Source organism: Ictalurus furcatus, chromosome 29 (genome assembly GCF_023375685.1).
Source record: "Ictalurus furcatus strain D&B chromosome 29, Billie_1.0, whole genome shotgun sequence".
Taxonomy (NCBI): Eukaryota; Metazoa; Chordata; class Actinopteri; order Siluriformes; family Ictaluridae; genus Ictalurus; species Ictalurus furcatus.
The window spans coordinates 4,012,497-4,025,652 of NC_071283.1; the positions used below are offsets into that span (position 1 = coordinate 4,012,497).

At 41.4% G+C, this 13,156-nt stretch overlaps 1 protein-coding gene across 4 annotated transcripts in view; it reads left to right on the forward strand.

Annotated features, from left to right (window-relative positions):
• Positions 1 to 13,156, forward strand: part of adgrl3.1 (adhesion G protein-coupled receptor L3.1) — a 198,557-nt gene that overhangs the window by 169,296 nt on the left and 16,105 nt on the right. For all 4 annotated transcript variants that reach the window (XM_053619428.1, XM_053619431.1, XM_053619429.1 and 1 more), the window contains exons 17-19: positions 1,475 to 1,541; positions 2,009 to 2,100; positions 11,803 to 11,971. In XM_053619428.1, coding sequence (XP_053475403.1) covers positions 1,475 to 1,541; positions 2,009 to 2,100; positions 11,803 to 11,971 — 328 coding nt within the window. The remainder of the gene's footprint in view (positions 1 to 1,474; positions 1,542 to 2,008; positions 2,101 to 11,802; positions 11,972 to 13,156) is intronic.

The following is a 13,156-nucleotide window of genomic DNA, read 5'->3' on the forward strand; positions in this document are numbered from 1 at the left end:
ACGGTTGGGTGTGTGCGCGTCGCTTACCTGGGGAAGAGATGTCACCAGGATGCACTATGGGAAGAAGGCAAGCCGGCGAAGGCGGTGTGATGCTCTAGGCAATGTTCCGCTGGGAAACCTTGACTCCTAGCATTCATGTGGATGTTACTTTGACACGTACCACCTACCTAAACATTGTTGTAGACCAAGTACACCCCTTCATGTCAACGGTATTCCCTAATAGCAGTGGCCTCTTTCAGCAGGATAATGCTCCCTGCTACACTGCAAAAATTGTTCAGGAACAGTTTGAGGAACATGACAAAGAGTTCAAGGTGTTGACTCGGCCTCCAAATTCCCAGATCTCAATCCGATCGAGCGTCTGTAGGATGTTCTGGACAAACAAGTCCGATCCACGGAGTCCGATCCCACCTCGTAACTTAAAGGACTTAAAAGAATCTGCTGCGAACGTCTTCAGAAGTCTTGTGGAGTCCATGCCTTGACGGGTCAGAGCTGTTTTGGAGGCACAAGGTGGACCTACACAATATTAGGCAGGTGGTTTTAATGTTGTGGCTGTTATTGTATGCTGTGTTATAGGGTCGACTTTTAGACACTGCAAGAAACATTTTAAATAGAGACATGATTTTTCTGAAATTCTTTTTATCCAGCTTCATATTCCCCAGCATGATTACTCTAACTGCTCTAATTTCACGTTGTAATCGCTGAATTCTATTAGCAATTTTTCTCTTAAGCCGTTTCTGTCCCTGCTCATAGAATGAAGCAATTTCAAACAATTAAGATGATTTCACGTGTTAAGATATATTTTTCTTGCACTTAAGGTCCTAGAAATCATAAGCATTTTTTTTTAATATCCAGTGCTTCTTTCTTGATAAACCTGCGCTTGTGGAGAGAAGCTGTAGTGCACGTTCCCTTGAGAACAGATGATGTCATCGAGGAGGAGGCTGGAAACATGATCAGCTTAGTAAACGATGAAATAAACGACAAAAGTACTGTCTGCGTCACTTTGTCCTGTTGTACATCATTTGTACGCCCTGTTGGAGACTATAAAGTATTTATAATCTCATTTGGCTTCTGCATTCATTTCCATACAGACTCTGCTCCTGGGTAATGGGTAATGCATGCTTAGTTGTTCAATTGGTTCAGGCCACACACACACACACACACACACACACACATACACACACACACACATACACACACACACACACACTGGGCTTTAGAGGTGATCTAAAGGAGATGAGGAGTTTAATAATTCACTTACAGGCTGTCAGTCACTCATTTATGTTCAGAACAATTTGTGCACTATGAGACATTCCAGAAGGTTCTAACGATGTCCCAAGCACCAAACCAAGAAGAATAGGAATGTATGAGATTACCTCATTTAGGTTGGGAGGTATTTCTGGCTCACTGTGTCTATCTCTGACTTCCTCCTCCTCTTCTCTCTTTCTCTCTCGCTTTCCCTGTCTGTCTTCTACAGGTGCTGGCTGCGGTTAGACACCTACTTCATCTGGAGTTTCATTGGTCCTGCAACGCTCATTATAATGGTGTGCCCAGACACACACACACACACACACACACACACACAGAGAGAGAGAGTTCTACATTTACATATATACTTACATACACATGTGCACTAGCATATAGTCACATAGGGACAGTACACACACACAAGGAAGCACCTTCCCCCATCCTTCCATGACACACACACACACGCACACAGGGGGATGTAGATAATGGTCTGCTGAAGACATTTTACCAATTATGTGAAAGTCAGGGTGTGTTGGGGTGAACTTTAAAAGCCCCACAAGACAGACAATACACCACTGACAACCGCACAGCTAAAGAGGAGAGAGAGGACAGAGAGAGCGAGAGAGAGGAGAGAGAGTGAGACAAAGAGAGATACAGTGCTATATTAGTAATTCATGTTTCTAATGTTTTAGGAACATTAATATGAGTATGTTTTTATACTGTGTGTGTGTGTGTGTGTGTGTGTGTGTGTGGGTGTGTGCAGCTGAATGTGATCTTCTTGGGCATTGCACTTTACAAGATGTTCCACCACACTGCTATTCTGAAACCTGACTCCGGTTGCCTGGACAACATCAAGTAAGTGTGTGTGTGTGTGTGTTTGTGTGTGTCTTTGATTCTTGTGTTGTCAGTATTGCTTGCACTCTGACTCACTATCATTACTGTCATCCATTTCTCATGCAGACTTACATGTACAAACATTTTACATATAAACAACTCTCATCGGCTCCTATAGACGTAATGTTTGGTCTAGAAACTCCTTCGGATTAGTGTCGCTGGGATTGAGGGATCAGTCAATAGTGCTGTAGACGTCTCAGGGTGCAGTCCTCTCTAGCGCCGTGCTGGAGCGTCGGTTCTGAATTTAGGTCACATGGCATGCATTCCTATTTAGTTATTCCTTTTGATGTTTGTAATTGGGTGTAAAGTTGGTTAACGGAAATTTTGTGACCTAAATTCAGGAAGGCAATCATAGTTACGAGGGGGGAAAAAAAAAGACTTTCAAGTGTAGAAATATGGGAAAGGGTCTCAAGAACTCGTAGTCCATATTTATCTCTTTAACCCTGGTGGAAGCACGATGATACATCAACTCCGATGCAGTTTTATTTCTGTAGCGCTTTTAACAAGGCAGGTTTACAGAAATTCCGATTTAGGTTTATATTTAGGTCCCTAATGAGCAAGCCAATGGCAGGGAGAAACTCTCTGAGACAAAACGAGGAAGAAAACTCAAAAACCTAAACATCTAAACAGCTAATAGGAATCTAGTATGTTGCTGCATGAATAGTCGTAGTTGTTATGATCGTATTACTCACTACAAATTTGGTTTAATTGAACGATATAGCTTCGGAAGCTTATAAAATAGCACTTGATGCAGCACATTCTAATATTTTGAATTAAATTTTTTCTTTTTTTTTCCATCATTCACCGACAATTACGTGAACACACACTTTGATGAATCCATGAGAAACTAGGTCATGAAATCAAAATCAAATTTGTCTGTTCACTAGTTTTTATAATTAATAAAATAAGTCCAAATGTTTTTTTTTGTTTGAAGGATACGCTGACCAAGCACTCACTTGCAATGCTCGACTTAATTTAATCATCCGTAAAAAGTTGTCATTCTGTCAATGCTATTAATTAATTGTGTCAAATTTATGTATTTAATATTGACCTTTTATAGTTTTATTTTAGTATATTTATTGATAATAATGAGTCTTTATTGGTCACATATACATTACAGCAGAGTGTAATTCTTTTCTTCACATACTCCAGCATGTTAGGAAGTTGAGGTCAGAGCGTAGGGTTAGCCGTGATACAGCATGCCTGGAGCAGAGAGGGTTAAGGGCCCAACAGTGGCAGCATGCTAGCGCTAGGGCTTGAACCCCCGAACTTCCGATTAGTACCCCAGAGCCTTAACTGCTAAGCCACCACTGGCCAAAACATGAATTTCATGACAGTCATTATGATTACAGCAGCAGTTCTTAAATACACATTTACAATTTTTAGGTGAGATTGTCCACTAAAGAAAGGGTGAGACTTGTGCATGAACTGTTTTTCGGGAATGCGAGTCTTCACGATATCCTCAACAGCAGAAAGTGAAATCGTAATGATACCACAGCCATCTGTGTCCAGGACACCAGGAGAGCATAATTGGCCATGTGAAAGAAGAATGGCCTTGTTTCTCTCACCCTCTGTCAATTAGTGTAGGACTGGGCAATCTCATATAAAGTATAAGACTCAAGCACAATTAGCTGCCCTAAAATGTTTTTTTTTTTTAAAGGATGTGCCACCAGGCTTCAGGTGTCTCAGAGGAACACCTTTTAACGTTTTAACCCTCACCCTCATGTCCAGATGGCCATATGTGCAATAAGGGAAGACCTCGATGATGGGATGTGAAGTAGCAGAGCTTCCAGGGAAAATTGAGTAAAAGTAATAATAATACTATTTTAGTATTTCTAGAGTAGGGACCAGCACTGACACTATTGTACATGGATTACTTCAATCCTGGAACTCTGAGAATTAAACATTAAAATGAATATGTCAGGTCAACTCCTCAGTATCATCATGTACAGTCCCCTCCGAATGTACTGGAAAGACAAGACCAATTATTATTTTTTTTTTCCTGCTATACACTGAAGACATTTGGGTTAGAGCTCAAAAGATGAATATGAGACAATAGATCAGAATTTCAGCGTTCATTTCCTGATATTTACATCTATGATGTGTTTAAACAACTTAGAACATGGCACCTTTGATTTGAACCCACCCATTTTCCAAGTGATCAAAACATTTTAGAACACGTGAGTGACGGGTGTTTCTTGCTGCCCAGGTGTGCCCTGTTAGATTGATTGTTTAAACAATGAATAGCTCTGAATGTCTACTGCATTTGTTGTTAAAAAGGATAAACCCAAGCAGTCGATAACAGAAACATCGTGAGAGCTGTGAAGAAAAATCTAAAAACAAGACTCGGTGTCATCGCTAGCAACCTCCACAGGGCAGGGGTGAAGGTATCACAATCCACCGTTTGAAGAAGACTTCGAGAGCAGAAACATAGGGGTCATTGCACAAGATGCAAACCACTCAGGAGCAGTAAGAGTCAGAAAGCCAGATTGGAATTCGTAAAGAAATACAGACAAAAGCTTTGGAACCAAGATGAACCTCTACCAAAGTGATGGAAAGGCCAAAGTGTAGAGAAACAAAGGATCTACTCATGATCCAAAACATACAAGCTCATCTGTGAAACATGGTGGAGGTATTGTCATGGCTTGGGCTTGCATGGCTGCTTCTGGAACATTCTCACGAATCTTTATTGATGATGTAACTCATGATGGTAGCAGCAGAATCAATTCAGAAGCCTGCAGAGACATTCTGCCTAGAACTTTACAGAGAAATGCATCAGACTTAATTGGGAGAAACGTCACCATGCATCAAGACAATGACCCAAAACATACTGGAAACACAACAAAGGGCTTCACCAGTGAGGAAAATGGAAGGTTTTAGACTGGCCAAGTCAATCACTAGACCTTAACCCAGTTCAGCTTCATTTCACCTCGTGAAGACGAGACTGAACGGAGAAACCACACAAAAGAAACAATAACTGAAACAAGATGTGAAACAAGCTTGGAGAAGCATCACAAAAGAACAGTCCAGCAGTTTGGTGATGCCAGTGGGTCGCCGGCTTGATGTAGTTATTGCAAGCGAGGGTTATGCAACTAAATATTAAGTCGTATTTACTTTAAGACGGTCTGTTCGAATACTTCTGCTCACCTAAAAATTGGGTAGTCTTTCACCAAAGCTGCCATGTTCGAAGTTATTTAACACATCTAGATTTAAAGATCAGGAAATGGAACTTGACATTCTGACCTATCTTCTCACATCCATATTTCGTCTTCAGTGTATAGCGGAAAACAAAAGAATTGACCTTGCCGTTCTAATACTTTTGAAGGGGACTGTATCTGCTTCTTAAGGGATTCTCTAAGGGAATGCTTCAAATCATTCACAGCATTGAATTTCGCACCACTACATTCCAAACGTTTTTGGAGGACATTTTTGAAAGAATGTTCTGATCGGAGGTTCTCAAGGTTCAAATCATCTACATGCTGTTGAAGTCCAGTTCCAAACACAAGTGCAAATTATCTGGCCCAAGGTCAGGGTGATATGAAGTAGAAGAAAAAAAAAAAATTAACAGATATTTGTTGACAAGTGGGTGAGAAACCCAAAATCCGGATCCAGAAAATCAAAAGCATAAGGACTAGTAAGGTCAAAAACATGTGATGTTTACTGCATGCCCAAGCTCAGTTCATTATATATAAATATGAACACTTGCTCGAGATCAAGTGTCTGCTTTAAATTAAATAAAACGTATAAATTATGGAAAAGTTGAAAAATGCTTAGGGAAAGGAAGCACACATTTCGGATGCTGTCAGTAGCTCTGAACCTCTGCTTCACTAGCGTTTTTTTTTTTTCCTTTAAATTTTTTGAACTGTATTTTATATTTATAAAGATACATATTTTCCGAACTGACCCTGAAGTACATTATAATTGATAAAGAGCTGGAATGTAATGGCTTGCGAGTAGAGAAAATAACCAGATCTGAAAAAGGCAAACTTGTAATAAAATAGATTTATAAAGGTTACACTGCCGGATATAAAGCTAAAGCAAGACCAGATTACACTGGACAGTAAGGTGCATAGATAAGTCTGTGGACGACTTTAGAGCAAACTTTAGAGACAGACATCATCTAATTGTTTAATGAGGAGGATGAAAATCAAAAACGAAAACACATCAAAACTACAGCAGCCATAGCATATCGTGTATGAAATATTATGAATACATTTAGCATATTTTATAGCCGCCTCGGGAACTAGCTCAAACATCATTGCTGCAAGAGTAATTGAGTTTGTCTGTACAGTGGCTTTAGAAGTGTACAAAAGAACATTTATAGTCTAAAATTATCTCCCAACTTATTTTATGCTTCTTTAACTACGCTCTCAGAGAAAAGGGGGCTCTTCAAAAGTTACTTAAGGGTTCATTGGATAATTAAGGGTTCTTAGTTTCCTAAAATGGGTCTATTTGGAAAGCTTTCAGATAGAGAAACGCTTTGTTGTAAAAAAACAAAACAAAACAAAAACCTTTAACGGTTCTCCTCAAAGGGGTAACCAAAAAACCAGCAATGGGGTATGATCAAGGGGGTATGATCAAGGGGGCATGGTGGCTTAGAGGTTAGCACATTTGCCTCGCACCTCCTGGTTTGAGGGTTCGATTCCTGCCTCCTCCTGCTGTGCGCCGAGTTTGCACGTTCTCTCTGTGTTTTGGGGGTTTCCTCCAGGTTCTCCAGTTTCCTCCCCCAAAGACATGCCCTGTAGGCTGATTGGCATGTCTAAGTTGTCCCTAGTGCATGAAGGTGTTTGCATTTGTTCCCTGCGATGGGTTGGCACCCTGACCAGGGTGTCCCATTCCCTGTGCCCTGAGTCCCCTCGGATAGGCTCCAGACTCCCCGTGACCCCCTGTAGGGTAAGTGGTACAGAACATGGATGGATGGATGTATGGGGTGTGATCGGGCCTGTACTTACTTTCCAATAACAGTACACCCCGAAGTGTTTTATTTCTCTTATACCACAGCAGTTTGTCGACGCTAACAAATTTTTCGTTATTGATTAAAGAACAACACGTCATACTTTTTACTTCATATCATTTCTAGTTGCATCTGAAGTTGTGGAACATCCATGACGTTACGTTATAACTGCTCTCCAGACTTCCTCATGTCAAAAAAATGAAAGTTACAGCTTGACACTTGGCACTGGAGACGTCACCATATCGACAGTTCCACGCAAATTGTTTGGTGCACACTGATTCGGATGGACATTTCTAATGCCGCGTCCGTACACAGCGGCTAGATAGGCTACGGCCTGTTCAGAATTCAACGTTGTCATTCATAACAGATAAGGAATGCATTACCCTAGCCTCGTTTGTCAATAAACATGGCTGAGAACCGCCTATTTTCACAGAAAGAGGCATTTTGACTGACATGGCAGATGACCAACCACAGACCATTTCCTCTAGCCTGTCATATTATCTCATTTACTTACGACTAACTGCTTCAAGCAAAACTTTCAAAGAGAAATGAGATTCAATGAACTTTTATCAGTCTGGCTCCGGGGACAGAAACTGGCGCATATAGACGGAGGTGTGAAGGGCCAATCAGACTGCAGCCTTCAAGATCCTGGAGATTGTGGCCAGAAAAGTGTACAAAAGAAATCACAAGCTCTGAGTCCTGATCCATTATCAAGGACTGTTGCAGTCTTTAAGTCCCTCCCTGGTTTGGCTCGGTCCTAACTCTATAATTTCATTTATCCCTAATCGTCGTCTCACACAATCTGTTCTTCTGGTTTTAGTGTGCCCTCTGTGCCCTCCTGAGTGCACGGGTGATAAGCTCTGTAACGTTCTGCCCTAGCTCCTACGTGACTGTAATTTCCATCAACGCTAAAGACATTAGCATTAGCATTACCGTTCTAGGTTTTTCCATGACTAAACAGGTCTCTTGTATCTGTGTCTTACTTACAGTACATCCCTTGCACAAACTTATAGCATTATTATTATCTTAACAGTTATTATGCAGGTTTGCAACTCACTTTATAGTGTAACGTGCGCTCAAAAGTAACACCGATGAGAATCTAGATGACGTAAACAAAGCTTTATGATGCACTAGTGTTGTACCGAGCCATATTTGTGTAGTGAATATAGTTCCTTGATGAGAACCAGTGACAATTTGGAAAAGCTTGAAAGAATCCGATGGGTCGAGTGTGCGATTAGTGAGATTAGTGACTTACATTCAGAGATGCGAGTGTGTGCGTTGTTGGGTTTTTTTTTCTCATATTCATCTCGCAAGACAGTGATAGAGTATAGACTGGAAAATGCAGCCATGGAGTTAAGAGTTAAAGGAGAAAGTTTTGGACCTGACTCTTCCAATTTATATCCTCTAAAGTATGCATTCGATTTGCTAGAAAAGAGACTGGAATATATTACCACAAAGATGAACTGAAAACATCTCAAGATCTCTTGGCACAAACAAATGCAATATATTGGAAACGTTCCGATTTTGGAATATATGAGTATTATTCGTCATTTTTCATATGGGTGTCACACGTCAGCTGTAGGGAAAACTGGTTGGATCTCTTTTAAGTGTGAAATTGGGTACAATAGGAAAAAAAAATCTATTTTATACCATCATTATCAAATGTGTGTTTCTGTATTTATTTATTTTTTTCCTTCCTGTTTATGTATTCCATCTCTTTGAGCTCTGCTTTAGTTTATTTATGACACTGATGAATCATTCATCAGGCTCATCTTTCACTGTCTTGCCTTTTCTTTTTGTGTGTGTGTGTGTGTGTGTGTGTGTTTCTCTTTTTCTCATTCCTTCTTTTATTATTTCAGAATTCTGTTGAAGCTTGAAACTTACACATGACCACTGGTAAGGCTTCCTGGCCAATCAGAACGAGCGCTCTCGGAAGCGTGCGCTCTGATTGGATTGTGTAGCCCTTCGTTCCATCTCCTCCATCGTTTGATCCAAGTTCAGTGTACATCTGTGACGTTAAACTGTTCCCTTCATTTGAGTCCTGCGAAAGGGTGGCGCCTGAGAATTCTCTTTCTGTTTGTGTTTTTCTGTTTAGTCCTTTTGTCGTCCCGTCTGTCGGCCGTCTTGCGTTTTGTTTGTACTGCGTGTTACAGTATAACTCGGCGCGGATTCAACTAAAATTTGTGGAGGTCTACCTACATTACATTTGCTAGCAAAAGTATACAAAACTAGCATTACTGAATGGCGAGAACAGTTACCATTTACTGCTTAACCATTAATGGTTTGTCCATGACTGTACCGATTTATGGTTACGATTTGACTTTTGACTACTCAGACACAAACAACAGATGAGACTGTTTGAGATCTTTTTCATTTTGATGTGCCAATTGTCCCATGACTGATTAAATCAGAAAAGGGTCGATAAGATGAAAAAAATCTGCCTTCAGCTGAAAAATTTACATAAATGCCTGTGATTGGCTGCAACTGAGGATCCCTTAGTGAAGCCGAGCTGGTTCCTGTTTAGAAAAGTAGAATCGCTGTGAAACTATGGCCATTTCCCCCCACACATTTCTGGGTTGTGCTTCAATCATTTTTCAATCAAGTTCTTGGTTTAGTCAGCTAAAATACTTTGCTGGGTCCACATCTGGACCATGCTTTTCCAGTTGACGATCCCTGTTCACGAAAGCTGGTGCACACTAGCAAGTGACAAAGGCTACATTTACATAGCACTCGGTTACTTGCTTGGCTGTGCGAACAGCATAAAAAAAACACACTGGATCTGAGATTTTCTATTCCGATTCAGGCACTTTCACACTGCATGTGGTACTGAAATCGGATACATATCCGATACGTTGCAATGCGATCTCTGTCTGAACAGGTAGATCGGAATTCATGCAACTCTTACGTCAATCCGACTTGACATTCGTCATAATTTCGGGAAGGAAAGATAGTGAAGGAGGATTTCAGTGGCGGGATAGTGAGGCAACGGACCTCGTAAACGTTTACCGGGCAGTCGTATCCGTGGTCTACTTCTCAGAAGGTCGTGAGTTCAATCCTCAGCACCACCAAGCTGCCACTGTTGGGCCCTTGAGCAAGGGTACTCTCAATGGCTCAGCTGTATGAATGAGATAAATGTAAGTTACTCTGGATAAGCACGTCTGCCAAATACTGTAAATGTAAACATTTGGGCTGATGTCGTCGTACAAGCAAAATTATTACAAGGTACGTATCGCAACCGCTCGGTGTTTATCGCAATCTCGAAAGAAATGGCCGAACGCAGACATCAGAGAACCTGGGTGTAGAGCCAGAGAAAAGTTAACAGATAAATTGAAAGAAAACAAAGAAGTGTCCTTGGCTGAATAGCGTGCCCATTTTTTTCTTCAACGCATCATGCAGGTCAGTTTAGGAATGTGATCTGTTCAGACAGATGTCAGATATGCTGTAGGACATATCTAACAAAACAAAACAAAAACCCCCGATTTGGTCCACTTTTACCTGCTGCGAACGTAGCCAAAGAGACTTTCTATCCACGTGCGATTTCAGCAACAGGGCAACAAAGTCACAGCATGACCACCAACGTTTGAACTGCGACTTCTTCGATCTTATGCAGATGCAAATGAGGTATGACGTGTTGAAAGAGACAAATCCGAACGATTGGCTCGTACGCTTCCTCCGACCAGTCCTGTGACGCACATGGTCCGACATTTCTTCAGTTCCCCACTCACAACCTGCAATTAGTTCCCACGTACTCTTTGACAAACAACAAGTTGAAGAAAAGCTTATAACCGTGCTTTCATCTTTACCTTGTCGTAAATGGCCTCTCGTTAAATGCGTATAGACATATTATAAAGAAACATAAAGCTTAGGGGGAAGTTGGTGTGTGGATGAGGCGAATAGCTTAATAGTTAATAGCTTGGGTTGCGTATCTGTCAGTAAAGCTAGTGTGAAGCCTAGTACATTATATGTAAATAAAAATGTTTAAAAATAAAACATTTTCACACGGATAAGTAGCTTTAGAAGCTGTATAATAGCTCTTGTGGGTCTCATCAGAACTAGAAAAAAATGCTGAACAGTATACGCCCACAAGCAACAAACTGCAACCGACACGAGCGATTTGTCACTTGCTAGTATGAACATAGATTAAGATAATGGCACTTCCATGATTCACTTTCTTTCTCTAGCCCATGATTCCCCTCCCTCCATCTCTCTCTCTCTCTCTCTCTGCATTTCACTACTGTTAATGATCTAGGTTTAATGTCATACTTTACTGTCACTGTAACGTGGGACTCAATATAAATGATTTACACACAGTGTGTGAGTTTGTGAGTGAGAGCGGATGACCTTAACGCATAAATGGCATCTGTAAATGGTTGTGAATTTCAGCTCTAAGTACAGCCTAGCAGACTTGAAGACGTCGAGGCGGCTGCCAGCAGGACATTCGATTCCGTGCAAATAATGACCCGCGCTCGCGGCTTGTTTATATTCCGCTCTTGCTGTTGTTCCAGTCCAAATACAAGCCGCTGAAACGACAACATCGTAATGTCTCTTGATAATATAAACTGGCTTGAGTCATTAATGCGGTCCTGCATCATTCTTCTTCTGCTCTCTGGGTTTATGTGTATGCACATCTTTTTTTTTTTTTTTTTCCTCACGGTAATCTTTCCTTCCGTCATTCCTCCACTTTTCCTCTGTCTTTCTCTCGCTCTCAGATCATGGGTGATTGGCGCTATCGCTCTGCTGTGTCTGCTCGGTCTGACGTGGGCTTTTGGGCTCATGTACATTAATGAGAACACGGTGATCATGGCCTACCTCTTCACTGTCTTTAACTCCTTGCAAGGGATGTTCATCTTTATTTTCCACTGCATTCTGCAGAAGAAGGTAAGCACCACACATACACACATGCAAACACATCTGTTAGTGAGTCAAGACTTTCATAACAGCATACTGTTTATATGACCTTCATGTTAATACTGAATAATAAGATAAACAACTGAACGATACGCTTGGACTTACTTAAAGGGTTAAAAGTGATTTACTAGTACACTAAACTACGACTACACGTGGTATCTCTGTCATATGTTTGTATTCTATGCGTGATTATGCATTTACACATAATAAGCCATAGAATGAAATAACATACACTGCGACTGAAGTGGATGCTCTCTGTTTTGTGGAAGCAGGTGTAGGGGAAAAGCTTTTGCTGTGTTATGCAAATTAAGTTTCCACACCTAGCGGAGGAAATAGGCTTAAGGTTAAATGCATGTTCTAATTTTAAACATTGATTAGACGGGTAGATCTGCTGTGACCTGCTGTGGCATTACTGCCTGTCCGCACCTCCTCCGGTGCCCATGGGATTACTGTTCTTCCTTCAGCCTTGCCACCATGCCTAACACAACCAAAACCATAAGGCCTTCGCAGTGATTAAGGCTGTAACGAGCCCCACTGGCACCGTTAATGCATGCTCAGTGCCACTGGTTCTATACGGTTTTCTCCTGTTACACCTGATACCACTCAGAGCAGACATCAATGCCTAACACAACCATACAGATACATACAGATGATTAAGGCTGTAACGAGCCCCACTGGCGCTGTTAATGCATGCTCAGTGCCACTGGTTCCGTATGGCATAGGTCAGCTGCACCGGCGTCAGCCGGATACGACCGCTCGACAACGTTTCGCTCCTTTAACCCCGGACGTCGTCCTTCCACCTCCTGCAACGAGACCTCGGGTTAGGTGTTTCAACCCCAACACTTCTTCTTTCTCCTCATAAAGAGCTAAAAGCTGCTCTTCTCATCCTCTTCAGCCAGGTCTTACAGGGCCTTCCACTGATTTGCTCCGGTTACAAACATACTAGCGTTGGGTCCGAGTCCACCTTTGTCGAGTTCGAGTCAAGACCAAGTCCTTAACCAATCGAGTCCAAAAGGGGCCGATCCGGACTCAAGTCCTATTCTGAGTCGAGTCCAACCGAGTCCAGAAAGTAATGAAACTTTTATTTAAAAAAAAAAAAACCTCAAGTAAAAGTACTATGATTTAACTATACTCAGAAATGTACCATTACAGTGA